At 43.5% G+C, this 22598-nt stretch overlaps 1 protein-coding gene across 1 annotated transcript; it reads left to right on the forward strand.

Annotated features, from left to right (window-relative positions):
- The first annotated feature begins 3562 nt into the window (after positions 1-3562).
- CTH (cystathionine gamma-lyase) lies at positions 3563-21025 on the forward strand. Its single transcript, XM_055724460.1, has 12 exons — positions 3563-3791; positions 5330-5411; positions 5940-6035; positions 9047-9156; positions 9796-9927; positions 11930-11987; positions 12765-12842; positions 14064-14216; positions 14427-14548; positions 16425-16477; positions 17694-17832; positions 20266-21025. The coding sequence occupies exons 1-12, from the start codon at positions 3600-3602 to the stop codon at positions 20284-20286; spliced, it is 1236 nt and encodes a 411-aa protein (XP_055580435.1). The 5' UTR covers positions 3563-3599; the 3' UTR covers positions 20287-21025.
- The last annotated feature ends 1573 nt before the right edge of the window (positions 21026-22598 follow it).

The following is a 22598-nucleotide window of genomic DNA, read 5'->3' on the forward strand; positions in this document are numbered from 1 at the left end:
CCCGGCCGGGGTTACGCGCGCGGCAGCGGTGTGCGCTGGGCAGGTCCCTCTGGTGAAACGGTGCGGTGCGCGCCGGTAGGACGGGCCTGCCGTTGCCTCACGGGTACGGGGAGAGGGAGTAGCTAGTGGGCCAGGCAGCCGGCCGTTCTTCCCCTGAGGTGACTGCGTTTCACAGAGGGCCGTGCTCTCCTGCAGCCCTCGCAGCCCTTGCAGCGTTACTGCTGCTCCAGCACCAGCTGTGCTGCTGGGAGGTGCTCCTGCCGCCCAGGCTTATCTCGGCCCGTGGTGGAGAGAAGCGCTGCCTCTTGGTGCCGTGTGTCATGGGGGAACGACCCAGATTCTCAGTCTGTTGCAAAAATCTGCTGTGATGGCTCCTATGGATTCCCCTTGGATTCATTTTGAAGTAGCAAGGTGGATCCAGGACTGTCTTGGTTTGAAGTTTAGTTATGCAACTGTATAGTACGTTACTGTGTGCCAGAGGGGCAAACAGACCGCATAACATTGAAATAGATGTGATGAGCCAATTCCCCTCGTTTGCAAAGAGAACAGCAGCTCTGGGTTGCTTCCTGGGTCGCAGAAGGTCCAGGGATTTCTCAAGGCCATCTCAAACTGGCACTCCCGTGCCTCTTCCATGAGTCCTCTTGTGAGCCAAGGAAAAGAAGGAGGCTGCTAATGCTGTCCTGAACAAAACATCGCCTGGTCTCTTTGCTATTCATCCATTTCCCTTATTTGTGTGGCTATTTTGTTCACTGAGGAAAAGGGAAAGACCCAGCATGGTGCGTGGCTGTGAAACAAGAAGCAACCTGAAGAACGATGGGACCTGTACAAGTTGTCTCCCTCAAAAGCACATGCAGAAAAAGGGAAAGATGAGACAGTCATCCTGTCCTTATGTCAGTCCTTGTAATGCATTGTCATCTTAGGAAGTAACTGCGTTAGGTTCAGAGCCTCCAGATTTCCCTGCAGCAGCTCCTTCTTGATGCTTGCAGCACTAGTTCTGCAAGTATCTACTTACAATAGTGGAATGAATCATTTAAAAATGATGATATGTCAAATTCCAGGTAAGCTGGATTTGTTAGTGATGTTTCCAGGGGAAACAACCTACAAGTTGTCAGGAAGATTAGATCTGCTGTGATAAAAGAACTACCTTTCTGTGTGACCTCTTTACCCAATTTGCATCATCTGCTCTCATGCTAAGTGGCTAAGAAGAATTCTAGGCAGAGATGGGAAATATGAAATACAATTGCTGTGCTTGCTGTCTTTAGAGTGACAGCAGAAATGCTTCCTGCACAGCTATTTACAATTCTAATAAGGAATTTAAAATAGTTCCAGGGGAAAAAAAAAAAAAAAGTCACCTTTGCTCTATATTCCACTGATCTTTCTGACAAGATTTTTTGTCTTGGTTCTTCTTGGTTTTAGGGGAGATTAAAACCAATTTACAAATAGCATTTGAGAGGTTGACACTGTTCACAATTCACATGTCTCCTGTCTGTTCTCCAGCGGCTGTTTGCCCTGGTGCTGGGCTGGAAACATGTACAGTGCATAGCTAGTCTTGTGGAGGATAAGTACTAGCTCAGGTTTTAGCTGATGTTGGAAGCTTCATGTTGCATTTTTAATTACTGGAGGCCACCTAAGAGGAGACAGAGACATGAAGTCACTGTTTACCAGCTTATTATGGAGTCCCTTATTCAGTCCAGAAATATAATGAATGTATTACTAATGGGAACTGCTCTGTGAAAACTGGTGTTTGTAGTGAATCCAGACATCCTCCATGCTAGGACTGTATTGCATAATTATTATACACCCACAAATTCTGGAGAACATTTGTTGGGTGTGTTTTTTCACCATCTAACAACAGAACTTTGTCTTGTTTATATTTTCCATCTTCTTAAATTATTTAAATTGCTCTCTTCCAAGAACTACTCAATTTAGTTAAAAGTAGCAGGATCAGACACTGTGACAACGTGGAACTGCATTTTCTACGCTTCCTGAGCTTTAAGTCTATGGAAACTTCACTTACAGCATTCCTCAAGTAGGAAATAAATAATGTAGGAGTAATTTCTCATGGGTGTATTCCTCCAGGAAGGATGCCAACTTTTTTAGTGTATAAATGAACAGTTAAAAAAAATAGGATTAAAAGATTGAATTTGTACAAAACCCAAAGGTAGGCAGTAAATAAAAAAATGCTATACTGTAAGCGTGCATCTGCATTTATTCTAGCTGTAAGTCTGACAGTAACATTTAAACTTGCAAAGAGTACCTAATAGAATATTGAAAGAGCCCGCGTATCAGCAGTGCTCTTCAGTTGCCTTTTTCCTTGCTTCCACAAGGCAAAACAAAAATAAGTGAGGTCCTGGAGGACAGTGAATGGAGTTTGCTGGTTCTGGAGTAATTAACTTTTGCTTCTCCCAGGCATTCTGAAAGACTGGCTTGAGAGATGCTAGAGAGATGCTCAAGAGAAATACCTTTTTCAAAGTGACAAAGAACATGTAAGGAAATGAAATTTAACAGGGAAAAGTAGGTAAGAAACCTTAAGACATTGTAGCCTTGACGTCTTCTGTTCAAGTGGAAGTATTAATTTCCTTTTCAGCTGGTGCCATCCCGAAGCACTTCAGACATTTTTCTATCTCCTTATCACAAAGAAAAAAACCCCAAGCTATTTACTTAGGTTACTCAGACTAATTCATGGGACTAGCATCGGTATAATTCCTTTTTGGACTTACTCAGTGAAATGCCTCAGCAGCCAGTTGGGGGGATATCAGGGTGAGGGTCCGTGTCTGTGAAAGGAGTAGTAGCACCAAAGACCTGGGCACCCACGAATGGGACAACCTCCTCCAGAAATAGCCACAACAGTCTTTTGTGGCTGTTATCTACACAGATAACCATAATGTGAAACTGGAGGTGGAGGAAGAAATTTTGTATGACAAGGAAATAATTCCATTTTTCTCCTTTGTCTCAGCTTGACTATCTTGAATTTCATAATAGAAATTATTATAAAGGGAAAATGGACACTTTATGATCCTGAGATTCACTTGGCCACCTGGAGCTTAGCGACCTGGTGTCCTGGCAGTATGGTGGGTTCACAGCACAGCTTTGCCTGTGGCATCTCTGTCGCCATCTTCCACAGGCCTACGGGAAACATGTTTGTCACCACAGGATTAAAATTCCCCCATCCTACATTTCAGCTCTCTCCTGTGCGCCAAGGCTGGAAAACAGACTTGAGGCCAATCGCTGCATTTCTTTCACTTAAGATTCCGTTTTGCTCTACATTTACCTGCAGATGGTATGAAAATGATTTCAAATTCAGCCTGAACTGCAAGAGACGGGGGAAGAAGTTCTCCAGCCGTACGGATTTCGGCAGCGTGGCCCCGCACCGGTGCGTCTGAGCTGATGGGCCACCGACCCGGCCCGTCGGGGCGCCGGTCTGCGCCGTTTGGCGGCTCCCCTGCCGCTAGGCGGCCCCGGCTGCCCCACGGGCCCCGCCCACCCCAGCCAATGGCCCGGCCCCGCCCACCCCAGCCAATGGGAGGGCGGCGGCGAGGCCCCGCCCACGCCGGGCCCCACGTTGCGGCGGCGGTGCCGGCGGGAGCGGGAGAGCGGCCATGGAGCGCGGCGGGGTGCGGGATGCGGTGCGGCGGGGGTCTCTGCCGGTCGGCTTCTTGCCGCCCTTCGCGCACTTCGCCACGCAGGCCATCCACGCCGGGCAGGAGCCCGAGCAGTGGCGCTCGGCCGCCGTGGTGCCACCCATCTCCCTCTCCACTACCTTCAAGCAGCAGGCCCCCGGGCAGCACACGGTGAGTGCGGCCGCCGGCAGAGCACCGGGCCCGGGTTTGGCCCCGCCAGCCGGGGCAGGGGGCCTGGGGTCACAGACGTGGCGCTCGGCCCGGGTCAGGGGGTGCGGCCCGGCATGGCCCGGTCCGGCGTGGCCTGGCCTCGGGCGGTGCTGGCCGGCCGGGGAGGTCCGGGGAGACGGCAGGGAAGGAGGAGAAGGGAAGGAAGAAGGAGTCGGGACAAGAAGGGATGGAGAAGTAGAGGGAGAAGGAAATAGGAAGGAGAAGGGAAAGAAGAAGGGATGGAGAAGTAGAGGGAGAGGGGAATAGGAAGGAGAAGGGGAGGGGGAGGGGGGCTCCCGGTTTGCAGTGCATAGCCATGCTTTCCCTCCTGCTAGCTCATGAACAGCAGCCAAACACGCTTTTCCCGCTGGAAGCCACGGCTGCCCCTGCAGTGGGCTGGAAGGCACGTCTGGGGTGATGCTCCAGGAGCACCCAGCGCCCTGCAGCCTCAGCAGGTGCTGAGCATGGTAGGGCTCAGGCCCTGGCCGGGTGGTTTGTGTGCGGCTGGGGGCTTCCCCGCAGTCTCTGCTGACGATGCTTCACTTGGCTGCTGGGCCCTGGCAGAACGCGTTTTCTCATTTACAGAGATTGTGTAAGAGGCTGCTTCAGTTGTCCTTCCACACAGAATGAATATTTCTCAAGTATTTTGTGGGTGAATTGTACTGGAAGTGTTTGTGTTGAACTATCATGGAATTTCTGATGGCTACTGTGCACGTAGGAGGGAAATGGCACGAAGCTGCAGCTCATAAATCAGTACTTGTTCTGAACCTGAAGTCTGAACATCACGCTCTGCTGGTTGGGCAGTAGGAATTTGCCTTGTGATCTTTGATTCCACACAAAATCACATACACAGACTAAAATTGAGAATGCTTGTAAGTAGGCAGCTGTGTTGAAGACCACAGGAGGAGCCACGTGCTGCTGAGCTCACTGACTGATGACAGAGTGGCCACGTTCTTGCCCGAAGCTCCGAGGGTGGTCTGCCAGATTCCTGAACATGATGAAGTTGTCATTAAACAGAAATCCTGAAAGTACGCAAATACCAGGATGTTTAGCTGGGTTCTCTCTGTAACAAATGCACCCGTACATGCATGAGTGTTCTTTTTTCTCATTAAAATTTCTCAGTATTTGCATAAAAGCTGTTGCAGTGAAACATGGAACTTGGTCTGATTGCATGCGAGGAAAACATTTGAGCTTCTAAGAACTTCTGATGGGTACAGGGCCCTGGCCAGTACCCTGTAGCATCTTTCAAGCACAGCATTGTGGAGATGGGACACTTGCCCCAGCGCACCCCTAGAAACCATTTTCAGGTTGGGGCTGCCTGATCGGATGTTGTGTGCAGCAGCTTGATATAGCCAGAAAACCAGCCTGCTGTTCTTGGAGGAGGTGGATGCATAACCTCAGTGTTGAGAGTGAGGGCTTTTTAAGGAACCTGGGACTATTACTGTACAAAACTTTCTCGGTGCTCTCTCTCTTACATTTGTTTCTTGCTTTCACAATAGGGTTTTGAATACAGCCGGAGTGGAAACCCTACACGGAACTGCCTGGAGAAGGCTGTAGCAGCACTAGATGGAGCGAAATACTGTAAGCAATTAATAGGTTCCTCAAGCAAGATGTAAGCGTGTGTGTCTCCTGACCGTCTACAGTAGGCATAACTTGGGGAGCAGGGACACTGAGTTGTCATCAGCAGTTGTATCACAGCAAGGCTTTCACAGCTTCTGACTAAGGGCCATAGGCCAGAGCTGCTTTGTGGTGTGAAGAGTCCGACACTGTTCAGGAAAGTCCAGCTCAATCATTGGGGTTTCTGTAGTGCTTCTTGCTGCACTTGACACCTGAGCTAAACTGAATCCGTCCTTGTGCCGCAGCACTGAATGCGGTGGGGAGCGGGAGCTAGGCAGCAGCTGTCCCCAGGCTGTTACCAGTGCTTGTCCTGGGTTCTGCTCTGTAAAATCAGGCTGCTGCTTTTACTGAATTCACTTAACGAGCGCGATAGCGTGAGAGTGACAGAACAGGTTCCTTTTAAAAGCAAAGTGAGGAAAGTGGAGGCAAGTTTGACAAGGTTGTATCACATTAAAATACAGTCTGTCTGCCACTTACTCTTTTCTGTTTTAGGTTTAGCTTATGCTTCTGGCTTAGCTGCTACTTTGAATATTACTCACCTGTTAAAGGCAGGGGATATGATTATCTGCATGGATGATGTCTATGGAGGTATGTAAAGCACAAGCGTGTTTTTGATCTTCATTGTGCATATGATTAAATGTAGCTGTTTCTGATTGTCCTGAACTTTCTGAATTTCCCACATAGGACCTTGCTTTTCTTTAAAGCCTTTTCACTTAATGAGAATGCAAGAACACTCCTGTCTGATTTTGGTGTTAGCAATTCAAACATTGAAAGATTCTGCCACACAACATGGAAGTTTTAAAAAAACATAGCTAACTAGTAATATATGCTTGAATGAGGGGAAAATAGCAACATCCTAGCCTTGCACAGATTTGTTTGGACAGCAGGACCCTCTGCAGTCCAGCATAGCAGAGCTTTCCAGCTTCCGGTATTTCTGCTATTCCTTTTCTAGGTTTGACCCTTTACCAACCAGCATCTTGTCTGGACTGTTTCAGACAACTATTCTGCCATCATCCCTGAAGGCACAGCTTGCATCTGTTATGCCTGTGTCTTCTGAATGCTTTGGTGATGTTGCAGCCCGCTATTAGGTTTTGATCTTGCGTAGTTTTTTGGGGCCTTTTTTGATCCGTTCTTCCAAGAATCTCCTTGATAACAGAGTGCATCCACCTCTGCCAAAGTCCTTCAAAACGCTGATGCCACTGAAAAGTCCCTAGTAGGGAAGTCTGCCAGGATGCCCTGTAATGATTGGTGTCCTCAGTGCCACACTCCTGTATTTCACTGATCAGCGAAGCTTGTTGTCTCCCTCTGCTTTAAGACCTTGGCACAAAGAGATGGTCTGCTTTGTTTTCAGAGGAAGGCTAGGGAGGCCAGCAACAGGTGGCATTTTCCCAAGCAATAGCTGGAAAACCTTTTAGCAAGATTAATTACCTTTCCCATTTCTAAGAATAATTACTGTTTGCCAGTCAGTTCCCTAAGCTTGTGCACATCAAATATACATACACCCATTTGCTTTTAGTGTCTTGGTTCTGTCGTGCCAGATAGCTCTTCTCCAAAGTACATCTGGAGCCAAGTTGAGTAAAGGCAGCAGGAATGCCTGCTGACAATCTGCTCCTTTAATTCATGGTCTTCCCACTGCTGAACTCAGTAAATCAAATTCACTTGGTCAAAGCTTATTATCAGTTCCTCACTTCAGAAAGGCCCATAGGTGTATTTTTTCAAGCCAGACCAGTTCACCTGCTCATTAAAGCCTCAGTCTGCGGTGATTTCTGCAGAGGTTCTTTGTTTCTTCTCTGAATTTTTTTTGTACTTTTGTTGCAAAGAGACTGGATTCCCCATGGACAGCCTTGTTCGGTAGACTTCACACCCCATGACATGGTACATCTGTAGATATGCCACTGGCTGCCGATATACCGGTAGATCTGTAGATACGCCACTTGCTGAACAAGGTGTTCAGCCCCTTCATTCTTCCCTTGGATATTAGGGGCTCCTTGTCCCCTAAGTCCCTGCTTGTTTTTCTCCTAGGCTGTGCTCTTTTGGCTGTCCTAGTCATCTCTCTTGCTTGCATTCTTGCACGCTGCAGCCTGGTCCTTTGTCAGTCACTTTCTCACTGTCGCCTGTGCTGACTCCTTTTTGCTGTGTGGGGTTTACTCCTCCACCATGCTTGCCCTGTGCAGCCTTTCGTACTTCAGCCCTGTAACAGCAACCTTTGAGTCACTGGGTGCTGCGTGCTGGTGTGTGTCCCTGCTACCTCAAGGGTGCACTAACTTTGGTAAGCTTTTAGTGTGGGTTTTGGGTTTTGGTGGGTTTTTTTTGTTTGTTTTTTTGTTTTGTTTTTTTTTTGTAAAAAGCCTGGTTGGCTAGGAAAGCAGTACTGTTCTTCTAACTCAAATGAGCCTACAGTATTCAAGGTTGTCAGAAAAAACAGCAAAAGAAAACTAAAAGCTCTCGGGCAGTGCTGAAATTGCATGGGCCGTGTCTATAGATGCGTGAGGAGCTGTAGGTAGTTGGAACCTGTGAATCCTGAGCCATCACTGTAACTTCTTAAAAGGGCTACTTTGGGTGTCACCTCTCTTTTCCATCCAAGGTTTTTTGTAGTGTGCTATTATTAAAAGTATGTAGACTGCTATAAAGCAGCTTTTCTGTCATTTGTATTTGTAGAGTTGACGGCCTATGTGAAAATTTCCCATGCTTGAATAAACTTCTTACAGCACAAGAGAGAAAGTAATATATAGTATATTGTAGAAATAGAAGTGTTTCCTTTAAAAAAAAAAGAACATCATTCACGTGTGGCATTTGGCACACAGAATCATACCCTGCATGTTCTATGATTTGGTGGCTAGGTGGCAAACTGCTGTTTTGCGTAAGTGAGTAAATGTTGAATAACCTTGGCAGAAAGACATAATAAATTAATTTTTAATCCAGCAGTGTTGCCAGATAGTCAGTATGTTGCACGTCTAGTGATCAGCAAGTTGCTTCTGGTTTCTTCCTCTAATCTTTTCAATGAAAGGCTTCAAAGACAGAAAGGAAGGAAATAATTACTTTATGTTCCTCACTATGTGTTTATTTAATGTAACGATAAGAAAAACAGTAGCTGGAGTCTTCCCCTCAGTTCTTCTTCTCCCAGATTCTCAATTAAGCTTATTAAATAGAAAAAGTTGTTTGAAAATATGTGGTGGAAAAAAGTTATTAAAAGGGGGATGGGGGAAGGAGGATATAAAAACTGGAACTGCTAGCTTGTGCATGGTGAAGTGCTGGAGGAAAGATTAGAAGCAGGTAAACTGAAAGGGCTCTATTAAATTTTCTGATTAAAAAAAAAAAACCCAAAACAAACGAACAGCTATTAGCTGACAGTATTTCATGAATCACTCGCATACCCTATTTCCCATTATTACTTTTCCATGGTGTTTAAAACTACAGCAAGCTTTAAACTTTTTAGAAATAAAAAAATACTACTGTGTCTTTTGTGGTGTATGGCATAAAACTGTACTCCTAACTTTCCATGGATGTGTAAAAGAGACTGGAGGCTGCTGAAGGAAGGTTAAGGAAGTTGTTTCATTTTGTGTGTCTTTGTTTTGTTTTGTTTTGCGGGGTTTTTTTAGGAACAAACAGATACTTCAGGGAAGTAGCCATGAAACTGGGTTTGAATGTAGTTTTTGTGGATTGCACAAAAATGGAATGCCTGGAAGCTGCAATTACACCAGAGACCAAGGTAGGGGAGAGGGAAATTGCTGAACTTACTTGCTTAATGTCGTTAAATAATGTTGTTGTTGCTCTTGTTGTATTGGGTGTATGTGTGAAGCAGGGGTGGCCTTTGCAGGGACAGGTTGGGGCACAGCTGACTCCAGCACATCCTCACTGCAGGCCACTTGGTGGGTGACATTTGCAGTGCATCATTGAAAACATTTTAAAAAGGGCAAAAAACACCAGAGAGGAAGAGAGGTAGGAAAAGGTAAGAAAGAACAGAGGAAGCGCCAAGGTTGGAGGAGGAGGAGTTCCACAGAACTGGAGTAGATAATCCCCTGCTCTAGTGGAAGATAATTCAGCTGGAAAAGGCTTACAGAATTTGGCATATCTGGCTATGTCAAGCCTTCTTCAGATGTGATGCACTTAGGTTTTCAAAAGCTTTGATGTTCTTCCCACGTATCAGTTGTTTTTTTTGGAGAATATTATCTCACCCAAGAAACCTTGCCTTTCTTCAGTAGGGACGCTTTGTTTCCACTCTGCAAACCTGCAAGGGGAGCTGACGCTCAATGAGTTAGTATTTAAAAGCACTTGTGACTTACGCACGTATCATCACCATCATTGTAAAATCTCTAAGCTGATGTTTTGTGCTGTTGAACTACTGCAGCTTGTTTGGATTGAAACGCCCACAAACCCCACGCTGAAGGTCATTGACATTCGGGCCTGTGCAGCTGTAGTGCATAAGCATAAAGATGTTCTTCTAGTGGTAGACAACACTTTTATGTCTGCATATTTCCAGGTAAGCACTTTATTTCTTTACAATTACCCCATTATTTCAGTGTATGCGAAGATACACTTTTGAAAAGGAAGCACCACCAAGGAACTTTAGATTTGATCTACACGCTGTAAAATTACCTGTCCTGTTTCTAAATGCACCCCGTGTACTGCTGCTGTTTACACCAGTAAATGTGGTATGCATAGTATTTTGTAGCTAGCCATATACCAGTATGATACCAGCAAAGCCAAGATAGCTCAGCAGCCCAATAAACACACTGTATCAGGACAGTCGGGTAAGCCCTTGGGAGGATGGCTTCTCTGTCATTCAAAAATCATATTTTTTTAGTTTTCACTGCTGGAAATCAACAGTCCTGTTAAAACGAGTGTCCTGTTTTCTAACTTTGGCTTTTTTATGCTGGTTCTTTTATATATGCTCTTTATGATCTGTTCTGAACCACTTGATATTCTAAAAAGTAGTGGAAGAAAAAATGAAAACAAGAAAACTGTTAAATCGTTCTTTGAGATATTCAGGTTACCTTTTTCTTCAATATTTTGGTGAATATATGGCTTAGAAACACGTACATGTAATTTTGATCTTGAGCAACTGGCCTAACTTTTCTGGTTTTAGAATACACAAAGTGAAGACAATTTCTTAAGTTCCAAAAATCATTCAGAATAAACTTTGAAGTCTTACTCATGTTAATGTGGGCTAGAAATACTCATGTATATTTCCCAGGAGACCAAGCTAATCCCTTGTATTTTAGGTCTAAAGTAAAACTTCTTTATGAGCGCAGAAGGCAAGGTGTCTTTGTTTGTATTAAGGGTACTGAGCTCTTCATAAATTAAGAGAGCTTTACGGAAAGCACCAATGCTTAGCTAAAGCAGCACTTGAGTGTGTCTTGTACACATCAAAGGCTTGGTGATTTCCACACCCCGCATCACAATGTGTGTTGCTTCAGAAAGATGTGTGTGAAGAAAAAAAAGTGAGCATCTGGGTATATGAGCTAGTTAAAGTAGCTTTTATTGGCCTGGTGCTAAGAGAAAGTCAGTTGTAAAGATTAATTCCAGTAAGCATAGCAAGTAATGCCTGTAAACCCCTCTGGACTGCTGCCGATACACTGTACTAAGATGATCATAATTGTAGAGTGATTTATATAGCAATATTGAATGTAAAAGGCACTGGTGTTTATGCTACTGTTCTCCTGGCTGTGCATTGGGAATGAACTTTATCCACGTTCCTTGAATAGACATCCATGTTTATCTGACAGCCACAGTCTTTCATTCTAAATCTGCTTCGTTACCTTTTAACGTACTGATACTCTTCGGTCTACTTAATGTGCTTATATTATGTGCAAAGTCCTTAACTTAGTGACAGATTTGTTCATTACTTCATGGCTGCCAACATCTCTGTTTGCCTCGCCTTAAAAAGGCTTCTGGGAGGAAAGCTGGGAGGTTAGGGAAGAGGGACCTGGCAAACGAAATCCTTTGCACTTTCTTCAGGTTTTCAGTTGTGCTTTCAGTGCAGAATCACCAATGCTGATACCTAGAAAATGATGCAATTTTTTTTGCTTTGCAGGCTGCATTGAGGTCTTCATCTTTCTAAGGAAATATACTTTAGAGTAAATACCATTAGTTATCTCTTCCTTAGCCAAGCAATATAACTATTTTTTTTTTCACAAATATGAGTGGACTGTACATTAGATGTACTTACTCACTCCTCTCTCTGAAGCTGGTGGGAATTAGACCAGTGCTTTTAAATCATATTTTATTGTGGTTCTTTTTATTGTGCTTATCCTGAATTCAGAATGCTTTCCTGAACTGTTATTTTTGTCACATACTCCATCTGTCTTCATTCCTCAGGATTTGTGTTTAAGGCGTTAAGTTTTTGTGGCTTTTTTTTTTTTTTTTAATTTCTCCACCTATTGTAATTTTCTGTGGTGGACCACAGCCTTTCTGGAATAGCTTGAAATGAACCAGAGTGCATGCAAGCTTTGACTGGACCTATTCTTTTCATTTTATTTCAGCGTCCTTTATCTCTGGGGGCTGATATTTGTATGTATTCTGCAACCAAATACATGAATGGTAAGTATGTGAGTTCAACACAACTCAGGCTGGCTATTTAAAAGCAATTCTGGTTGTGGGCAGTTCATCAAAGTCAATGTGTCTGCCAGTAATTCTTAGATGGACCATTTGAGGTAGACCATTGAATAGACCATTAGTCTTCATAGCTCCTAAACTGTCCCTGGGAGAAGGAATATTGACCTGACGTTGGGTAATAGAGCTAGAGGTGTATATAGCCATGTTGCCTTTAATTTGACTACAACAAAGCAAGTGGCTTCAGGAGAAGGCAACTACCAGAGATTATATTGAAGTTCAAAGAAGGTTTTACACGGCTGTGTTGGAGCCTGTCCAAAAGCACATTCAGGGTGTTGTTTCCCAAAGAGTCCAGTCTTGGAGCTAACATGACTGTGGCTGTGCTGTAACCACGCATCCCTGTCAGCGCGGATGGAAGTGGAAGCTTTCGGGCTGGTGTTTGCTCTTGCTAAGACGGCAGCCTGGTGCTGCTCCGCAGGACACACTGCTCCTGTACAATGTCCTGCTTTCTGGCAGCTAGCTGCGGTGGGCTTGGGAAGTGTCTGGGGGCATGCATGCAGCACACAGCAGAGCTCTAGAAAAAGCTGAGGTTTGCCTTAGGATTCACGTGCTGCACAGGAAGGATGGCTGTAGCAATGAGAAGGAACCCTCTGTCTCACAAAAATGGGACTGTGTTAGCACCAAGACTGAGGTAATGGGGGTTTGTGGCAGAACCCTAGAGCAGATGGAGTGTCTGATTCTGTTCTTGTCTTCTTGCATTTTTAGGGCATAGTGATGTTGTAATGGGACTTGTTTCAGTAAACTGTGATGACCTCTACGAAAGGCTCAAGTTCTTACAAAACTGTGAGTAGTCATTATAGGAAGTATCTTGAAATGAATCCTATTCAAATATACCAGCTCATAATGGGAAGCATGGTACGTATGTGCAAGTATGAAATCTTACCTAGAGGTGTAGCTTGGGTATTTCGGTGTGCAGGAGTGTAAATGACTGGAGAGAAAGTGGTAAAGCAGATGTAAGAAACCTGAATTCTCTTCCCTGGCTTTCACCAGTGTGTAGGGTGGCCTTATGCAAACATGATGGCTTTTGGTGTGCCTCTGTGGCTTCTCGCTCAAATAAAGTTAATGACACTGGTCTCTACTTCCTAACTGCTGCTAGAAAAATGCTGAGAGCAGTGTGGCTTGTTGAACGTTTGTTCACCAGGGGCTGGTGAGTGGGATGAATTGTGTGGTGGCAGGTGCTTGAATGCAGGCAGGACTCCGCTGCAGGACTAATTCCCCTTTTTGTCTGCTTTCCCCTGAAAAGAGGGTACCCTGCAGCTCCCAAGGCAGGACTGAGCCGTGGAGTGTCTCTGTGGTGCACTTCCCGGAGCCACACTCTGGTGTGGCACAGAGAGCTCTGCCCATGCTCTGTGCCTGTGCGCAGAGGCAGATGTGGCACTAAGCATCGGGTGCAGAGTGGCTGCGGTCTGCCTCCCCTGGGCAGCACCTGCCGTTACGAGAGGCGTGACTGCTTACAAAGTCTCTCTTTAGGTTATAGTTAAGACCATGGCAGAAAAAGCATTGTTTCCTCTATTCACAGGAAGTCATGCATGAAGAGGCATACAAATATTTAAATTATGTCTTTATTTATTTCCATCTAACTCGTGTCAAGTACACCTGGGTTTTTTTAAACTCATTTCACACATCAGATATGACTAATGCAGAATTTTCTTACATTGGTGTTTTTTTCTCTGAGGTTGATTTTAACAATTTTACTGCCTCTTAATTGTAATGAATAGATCTCTGGATAATATTCTGTCTGCCCTCTGCCTACAACAGAAAGAGTAAAGGTATACTGTGTCTAATGAATTTAATCTTTGAGTCTTCAGCTTATTAATTCAGCTCATTAATTGGATTCCTATGTGTGAGAGATGAGGAAGACAGATTATATCAAATGTCTTTCCACTCATCTTTTCTAACTTTATAAATTTTGGAAATTAGTTTTACTGGGGAAAAAAAAAAAACAAACAACAACCAAACCACCAACCCTTTATTTTATGTGGAATTTTGTTTCAATTTCTGTAGCTCTTGGAGCTGTTCCATCTCCCTTTGACTGTTACCTGTGCAATCGTGGTTTGAAGACACTGCAAATCCGGATGAAACAACATTTCCACAATGCATTAGCAGTTGCTCGATTTCTTGAGTCGCATTCCCTGGTGGCTAAAGTAATTTTCCCAGGTAGGTTGGCAAGACTTCAGAGCAGGTGACGTCTTAGAGTGGTGGATTTGAATGCTGTAATACTACGTGTCGTTTGTGCACCCTCCACTTTCAGTGACTCTGGGTTAGGTGTCCACCCCAGCAATGGGCTGTTTCTCCATAGCTGAGGGTGAGCTGCGTTACCCTTTGAAGTGATGGTAATTAACTTAAAGCAACTTTTACAAATTTCAGGCTTGCCTTCACACCCTCAGCATGAGTTGTTCAAGCGGCAGTGTACTGGCTGTCCTGGGATGGTCGCCTTTTATGTTAAAGGAAATCTTGAACATGCTACTACCTTTCTCAAGAATTTAAAGGTAAATGGCAGTAAATACACACTACCTTAGAGGGACGTGAGAGTGTCTACCTGAGGGCGATAATGGAAGGAAGTGTTTTTTCTTAGGGCGGGGGGTCTTTTTCTGTACTTGCAAGGCTCCTGAAGTCTTTTGGGTGTAACCATCTCTAAATAATAGATTATTTGTAAATGGGAGGCTAATGAGAGGGAAGAAAAGGATGCCTCAGCTCATTTGAAGTATTTGTTTGCACATTAGGGTGTAGTATATCCAGGTTAGCCCAGGCATTCCTTCTAATAAAGGGCCTGCATACCAGCCTTTTGCAAAAATACCTGTAGGATTTGGAAGCAGAGAAGCTGTGGCTGGTGTAATATTATTGTAATATTTCAAAGTACTCATCAAGAGAAAAACCCATTGAGAAATGACATGAATCATGAAGCAAAGACGGAGTCCCTCAGTTTGGAGAATAGTTGTTTGTTTTACCTAAACCATAGGCTTTTGGGTTTGTCTCTGCACTGCATTAATTCTGCCTGTACTCTTTAATGTGTTTGCTAGTCTTGATCTCTGGTTAATTTGTACCCTGCTCTTGTGGTTTTTCTGGTTGGTTTTTTTTTCCTGGAAAAACAAATCAGTAATAATTGACACAGGTAAATTAGAACGTCCTTCTCTTCCCTATCTTACTTGCCAGCTAATGTCATCAACTGAAAATTAGTATACTAAAAATATTTTTTTTCCCCAAAAATGGCCTTTTACATGAGAGAGAGAGCATTTAATCCTGGCACTGTAGATCTACCAGCTTTGACAAGAAGTATCAGGGAATATGTTCCAGGAGAAGTAGTCCCTTGTGAGTATATTCACTTCAGCCCTTTGACTTGGATAACCATCCGTGTATTGCTAGGTCAGTACAAAATTAAAGCTATTGCCTTAAACCAGGCTGAGATGAGGATTATTTGGTTGAAAGGTTTAGTTGTTTAGTTTTTTGAGTTTTTTTAAGGGGAAAAAAGTGCACGTGAACGACTGGGACAGCAGGGAAATGTTGAGGGCAGTAAGTGCATTCATAGCAGACAAATTGTGAATCAGTGTATGAGTGCAGCTGGCTCTCTAGAGAGCCTTTCTGTCATCTAGGAATATGTTTGTAATTCAAAGATCAGTGCTAAAAAAACCCCTTACCGAACAGGAAGCATTTCACAAACGCTGGTCCTGTTAGGCACTGAGAAATTTAGGCTGGTTTTCAAAATACTGAACTAACCATCAGGCCCAAGGAGTGAAAAAAATCTGTTCAGCCTTATGGGAAGAATCTTAAATATTTGGGGTTTTCTCTGCATCAAGTCTGCCATCTGCCAGCCTGAAAAATCATAGGTGTTAAATATGAACAGTGATGAGTGATGCTGAAAGAACAGTATGTAAGGACAGGATATAATCACTTAAACCGTAAGTGAAACTTTTGAGATCTGAGTCTTACTTTGTTCAGGCAGCCTGCACTATCCTTCCTCTGAACAGAATGTAAACTCTGGTGGTGCCTAGACAGAACCTGCTCCCTCACGTTGTGCGTTGCCCCTTCTGCATTTCTTCCTCTGTTGCTGCCCTTGCATTGCATTGTAGGAACTACTCCTGAGTTATATTTGCTCAACACGGACATATTTTAATTTAGTTTTGCATCAGTGTCTCTTCAGACCCTTTTTAGGACAAGTCTGTTTTAAATATTATTAGCTCTTACCTGCTAAGTGTGCACGTTTTTTCCTAATTACAGGTAATACCTTTTATAATTTAAAAGTTATTATAGAAAAACCTAGGGGGGAAAAAAAGTGCCCCTAAACGTTCCTTCTTCCTTAACTGTCTCTTTCTAAGCATTCATAACCTTACACTTCTTCTGTTAACTTATGTTCAATTTTTCCCGTAGGTTTTTGCACTGGCTGAGAGTCTGGGCGGCTATGAAAGCCTGGCAGAGCATCCGTAAGTCATTCTTCATCTTAAAAGTCTAAAAAAGCTGCAGTGTAACAACAAATTCTTGTGGGAGTTCTAAAATTTTCAAATACACAAAGCCAAAATATTTTGCATGTAACTGAGATTCAAGGATAGTGTGTTGTGTAGCACAAAACCCAGCGGCTACTCCAGAAATGAGTGTGACTTGTGAATATAAGATGCAGTGGTGAAAGAATTTCCACGCTTCCTGGTTTCAACAGGGGACTGAGACGCAGTTTGTTGTTATGACAACAAATCCAAGAAATCGGTGTGTCTTTGAATAAGTAGTATTGAGCAGCTTTGGTCACGTAGTTGAGGGAAGAGGTCTGCCATGCCGCCTGCTTACACAAGAGGGCATGTTCAGTATGCTGCGCCTAAATGCATCTGTCTCCGTGTCAGGTAAATTTTGTGGGGATTTTAGTAATACTTAGCTGCAGCTGTCTAGGTTAAAAGGATAAAAATAGGATTTTTATGGAATTGGATTACTTTATGTAAATCCAATTTGCTGTTCAAAAAGGTACATGGAGAGTTATGACTAAACTTAGATGCTAAATCATGTCAGTTACTCGTTTTAGAATAACAGCAAATCTTAAAAACACTCAAGCAGTCGAAAGGTAATTGCAAATTGGTGGATGTCACACTGACTGAGCAGACGGGGAGAGATAGCTTCTTAGAGATAGCATCCTCCATAGTTGGAGAGAATAAACTCTTTGATGTAAGTGGGTACAGTTTAACAAGTGATCTGAGAAAGGAGAAGTAAAAAAAAAAATAATTAAAAAACCAGGAGATTTTGTACTGGAGATTGTATGGTATGCGATGGCTGTTTCTCCACATGCTCAAAGCAGAGGTTGTAGATACTCTTGTTTTCCTTAAAAAAAAAAATAAAAAAAAAATCTGGAAGGAAGAAGAAAATTATTTTCTCTCTTTTCAATTCCAGATTAACTATGCACTTCTTATTTATTTCTTATTTGCTGTACTGAAATGCTGGGAGATACCAGTCACTGACTTGTCTGCAGTTCACGTAATTTGCAGAAACTGTTGGAAATTGATGATGCAATCTTTTTACATCTGTGGGTTGACCAGCAGGTGGTATGCGAAAGGTGTGAAATCTTCATAGAATTTCAGGGGATGCTGGCAGGAAACAGATTTGTTTAGTCTTTACTGATAGAAAAACTCCTTAGAAAGAAAAGCTAATTTTTTCCTCCAGGGCCATCATGACTCACTCTTCAGTCCCCAAAGCAGATAGAGAAGCTCTTGGAATCAGTGATACATTAATTCGCCTGTCAGTTGGTTTGGAAGACGAAGAAGATTTACTGGAAGACCTGGATCAAGCTCTGAAAGCTGCAGTAAGTGGGTTGTTACATTAGTGCCATCACTCTAAAAATAATTTCCCTTCTAGTCCTGTGCCTTTCTCACTAAACTGGCTCCTGGTAATTCTTTTCTCAATTTTTAAACTACTCGTAAGCATCCCTTGCAGAGTGCGTGTACATTTTAAAGCTTTTGTTGTTAGATTTCTCTGTGTGGCAAGCTTTACAATCCCCGTTGGTCACAATTTGAATTGACATAGATTCAAATACAGCGGACAGGATATCCTGGGTGTCTGAGTGATGGGGATAGCTGCTGAAGCTAGGCTGAGGGGAGGTGCTCATATAGGCGTAGAAGTGCTTAGTGTGTGCTTCAGAGTTTTCATGTTGTAGTTTTAGAGAGGGTTGTAATATATATTAAGGAGCTTAAAGAAAAGAGCTTCTACCAGACAGTAAGGCTAATATTTGATTAATGTCACTTTATTCATAAACACTACTTCCACTCCTCTACCCAAAATTCTGTATTTCAGACAATAGATTAAAATTGTTCTTTACACGTGGTAATTAATGTAGTGCCATGTAGTGAATTTTCTTCTCAAGGTAGGTCACCTAAAATATGTGAGGTGTACAGGTATACACACACGTGTGTGTGCAGGGGGGAGGCTGGTTAAATGTGCATTGTCTTTTGGTCCTATGCAGATTTGTGCTATGCTTTGGATCAGCTAATGCTGTGACTGAAGGAATAATAGGTTTTTTTGCAAGCTTTCTTTTTTTTTTTTTTTTAGTCACTTTCATCACTTTTTTACTGGAAAGGATTAGTCATAGCTAAAAAATACAAAGTATGGGCACTTGACTTTGAACGGTACATCAGTCTGATTGATCCCCTTTGACAGGTGCAGACTTGCAGTTTGATGTGCTAGTATTTCATTGCAGAATGTACCATGTCGTACTGCACTCTGTATTTATCACACTGTGACTTAGTAAGGACATTGCCAATGTCTTTGGTTTCTGCAATTGCAGCTAACTTATGAGGTGAGTTTCCCAGATGATCCTAGGAAGCAGATCATGTCGTGTGAAAGGTCCTTTCTCTTTCCCAGAAGGAGGTCACTGACCTTCAGGTATGCAGAGAATTCCACTTGGTGTGAAATATGGCAGCTTTAGATCCGAATGTGAGAAAAGCATGTGAACCAGCTGCCTTAAGCCTACCCAGGCACTCTGCCTCAACCTGTCATTTTGTCTGTTCTCCAGAGCTTTAGTGGAAGATTAAAAGCCTTCCAACCTTCATAAGTATAATTATATGTTGAGGAGAGGAAGGAGAACTTCTTCCCAATCCTGGTGGTCGACAGAGCCCAGAGGTATTGCTGCCAGAGTAAAGTGCCAGCCAGTGCCTGCAAATGCTGTTGGAGCTCCTAGCATACCCATTGCTCAAGGATGCGTACTAGGTCTTCAGTTCTTGTTGCAAGCTTAGTTTTTGCTCTCGGGAGCTGCCAACTACCATCACGCAATCCCATCCATAAAATTTATTATTCTGTCTTTACAACTTCAGGCTCCATTCCCAAGTATCCTGCTTGCTGATACAGAATTTCACTCCTGGGAAGTCCAACACTTGGATTTACAAAATGTGCTAAATGTATTCCTAGTCTCTTTGTAACCATTTGATCACACCTTGCTCCCACACAGGCAAATGTCAGTATTAGGCAGGTTGCTAATGGGCAGTGAAAACGTTTCATCAGGGCAGCATGCTCTGCCATGCTGTGGGGTGGGCAAGGGGGCCAAAGAGAAGGAGACAAACCAAGGACTACAGCAACACACTGAAGGGGGGCTTCAGCAAGTGTTGGAATAAAGTTTAATAAATAACTACATGAAAAAAGCATGACTTTCCTCCTTCCCTTCTCCCAACTTGTACTTTTGTACTGTAGGAACACCGTAACTCTCATTGGTTTATCTGTCTGTTTTCTTTGAGTGGGAATTCTGCAGATTTGGTGACTCCTCAGAGTCCTTGCAGTGCTGAGGACAGAGTTTGCAGTCTTTGGTGGACCTTGGCTCAGCTCCAAGTCAATGGCCGAGGCAGAACTAGGTTCAGCATGACCTTGTTCTCTTCTGCCACCTCCATATCCCTGTGAGCACCTGCATCACAAAAAGAGAATTAAAAAATAAAGGTGTTTGAAATACTGAGTTTTGTCTGTGTGAGAGAACATGGTGGTGTTGGTGGGTAAAGGATAAATTAGAGTCCTGCAGCAATCGTAGCAGATGGATAGTAGTTTGTACTGTACAGACAGGAGATTGTTTGTCTCTCTCTTTGTTTGGTGATAGGAAAAAATTAGCAACAGTAACTGCATGTATTTCTATGTGGCAGCACAGAACTTGAAGATAATCTAATGCAAAAATGTATCTTATTTATGAAAAGGAAAAAAAAGTGCATGGTTAATATAAGCACATAGCATAATTAGATCTCATTTTTCCTTCTCATTGCAGTTTGCAGACCGTAAGGCTTGACGTTTGAAACGGGAACTTGGACTTGAACATTGAAGTGGTTAAAGAAGGTGACATGGAAAGCAAAATTGCTGATGATTTTCCTTTGATTTGTCTTTGAGGATTTAAATCTGCTCAATCGAATGCTGAATTCCCAGGGAGTTCTCACTGCGTGCTGTTAGTTAATTCTGCTGATACCTGGCTAGACATAGACCGTGCACTGCGGCGCACAGGCTGTGATCTCCTGTGGGTCTGTTTCTGTGTATTGTAATCCTTTGGCTTTGGAATTTATGGAGTCAGTAAGCTGTGAGAGCAGCCACGATGCACACTCAGGAATATAATCCCGGTTCTCTCAGCAGAGATCAGTGTTTCTCATTTGTTGTGCTCATGCTGCAGGGGTGTTAGATCAAAAGAGTTGGTTTGTGTTGTTGCTCCTCAGGATGCACAGTTAGTTTTTCTGATCTCTTCTAATCCAGCAAACCAACTTTAAAACTGTGGATTTACCTTAGATTTTAATTTTTTTAAGTTAAGTTGGAAATGTGCTTAAATACTTTTTCCTCTGTTGATGTTTTATGGAGTATTGAAAATGAAGAGAAGTCCAACACCTGGTAAACAATGGTAACTTTCTAAAGAGGATTCTTTCACTCAAAAAAAAAAAAAAAAAAAAAAAAGAAATAATCATGTAATGTTAATTGTAGTAATTATTTTATTCTTATTTGGAATTTGAATAATCCTACTTAAAATACACTTTGAATTTCCCTGATCTATTACTTGTTTCAACACTTGCGTATACTACTTGCATTCAAAATCAGATGATGAAATGACCCTGGATTTGTTTGAATTTTCCAATGGAAAAATGATGTCAGTGATGCTTTTACTTTTGTCAAGAAAAAATAAAGTGATAAATTCTAATATATAACAACTTACCCTGCAAATTGCAGTGTTGAGGCAGGGGATATCCAGGTGCCTCAGGGTGCTGCTTGCTTGGGACAGGAGGTGAGTGGCTGCCTGTAGTGCCCTGCAAGGTGTTGTCTGGGCAGAGCTCAGCCCTTCTGCCTGCTTCCCCGTGGCCTCTTGTCTAAATATCTGCTGAAGAACCACAAAAGAGCCACAAGTACTGCAGGTATTTGTTACAAGACTAACCACCCAGATCTTTATTGATAAAAACACCTAGCCTTCCCAAACTAACTGAAAACTAGAATTTCTGGGGTTCTCTTTTCATTTTGTTTCTTTCTCAGGTTGGGAGCTGACACGAAATGTGAGTCTGGTGACTTTGGCTCACCAGCTGATGGAAAGCTGCCTTAGATTATGGTATGGGACACCCTGACACATGTGCGAGTGAGACAAGAGGGCTGTAGCTGAGGCGAGAGGGCTGTAGCCGGTCGCTGGGAGCCCCGGCTGTACCCCGAGCAGGGATAACTTGTCTGCTGATGCTGCAGCAGAGTTGAGCCCTCGGGTTTCTGCGCGGTCGGGGCAGAGGCTGAGCGCAAGATGGAAGTGAAGGTATTTCACTGAGCCGTCTGAGTGGGTATTCTGAGTCGCTCGTGTTAGCCTGTCTAAGGTCAGTGAAACATCACGGGTAGCTTTTTATTAACTTGTACAGGAAAAATAGTTACTGTGCTGCCCGGGTCTGTTTTTGACTCATAAGCATAAGCAGCACATCGGTGTTATTGTCTATGGAAACACTTCAGCAAGTAAGTTTTTGCATCTATAATTATGAGTGCAGCTTTCAAAACGTTTACAAGCCTCACATGAGCTGTGTTAGCATTTGTGCAGGTGCGTGACACGTCACCGAGGGCAGGACGGGGCTGTGGTGGGGGAGATCCAACAACAGAGGGGTCGGGGAGCGGCGGTGGATGCCTGCTGTGCAGGCAGCGTGCTGAGATCCTAGAGCCTGGGTTTGGGACGATAAAGCGGGTCTGAAGTGGCGGGGCTGTGCTTTGCATGGCAAACAGTGTCATGGTGCATCAGGAACAAGCACAGAGGGTGCCCGTGTGCATCTGCTTACAGATAACGGCGCAGCCCTGCCTCACGTCGGCGGGCACAGCGCCTGGGCTCAGGCAGAGCTTTGATGGGTAAAGGCTGTTTGTTATAATTAAAATGGAAGACTCTGCTGTTGGAAGAAGGGTTCGCCGGAGTCAAGAAGACGCTCAATATGAGTTATGCATCCTGCTCAACTTTATTAGTTTCTAACACTACACATGCACATTCGTAAAGCAGAAATATAATTGGCTATTAGTCTCTAAACGCGCGTGGTTCTCACACCCCTAATTATCATGACTAAAATAAGCATTCTATCCATGTAGCTAATTGTGTTGCTGTGCTTCAGCCTTGTA

Source organism: Falco cherrug, chromosome 12, assembly GCF_023634085.1.
Source record: "Falco cherrug isolate bFalChe1 chromosome 12, bFalChe1.pri, whole genome shotgun sequence".
In the NCBI taxonomy this organism is placed as follows: Eukaryota; Metazoa; Chordata; class Aves; order Falconiformes; family Falconidae; genus Falco; species Falco cherrug.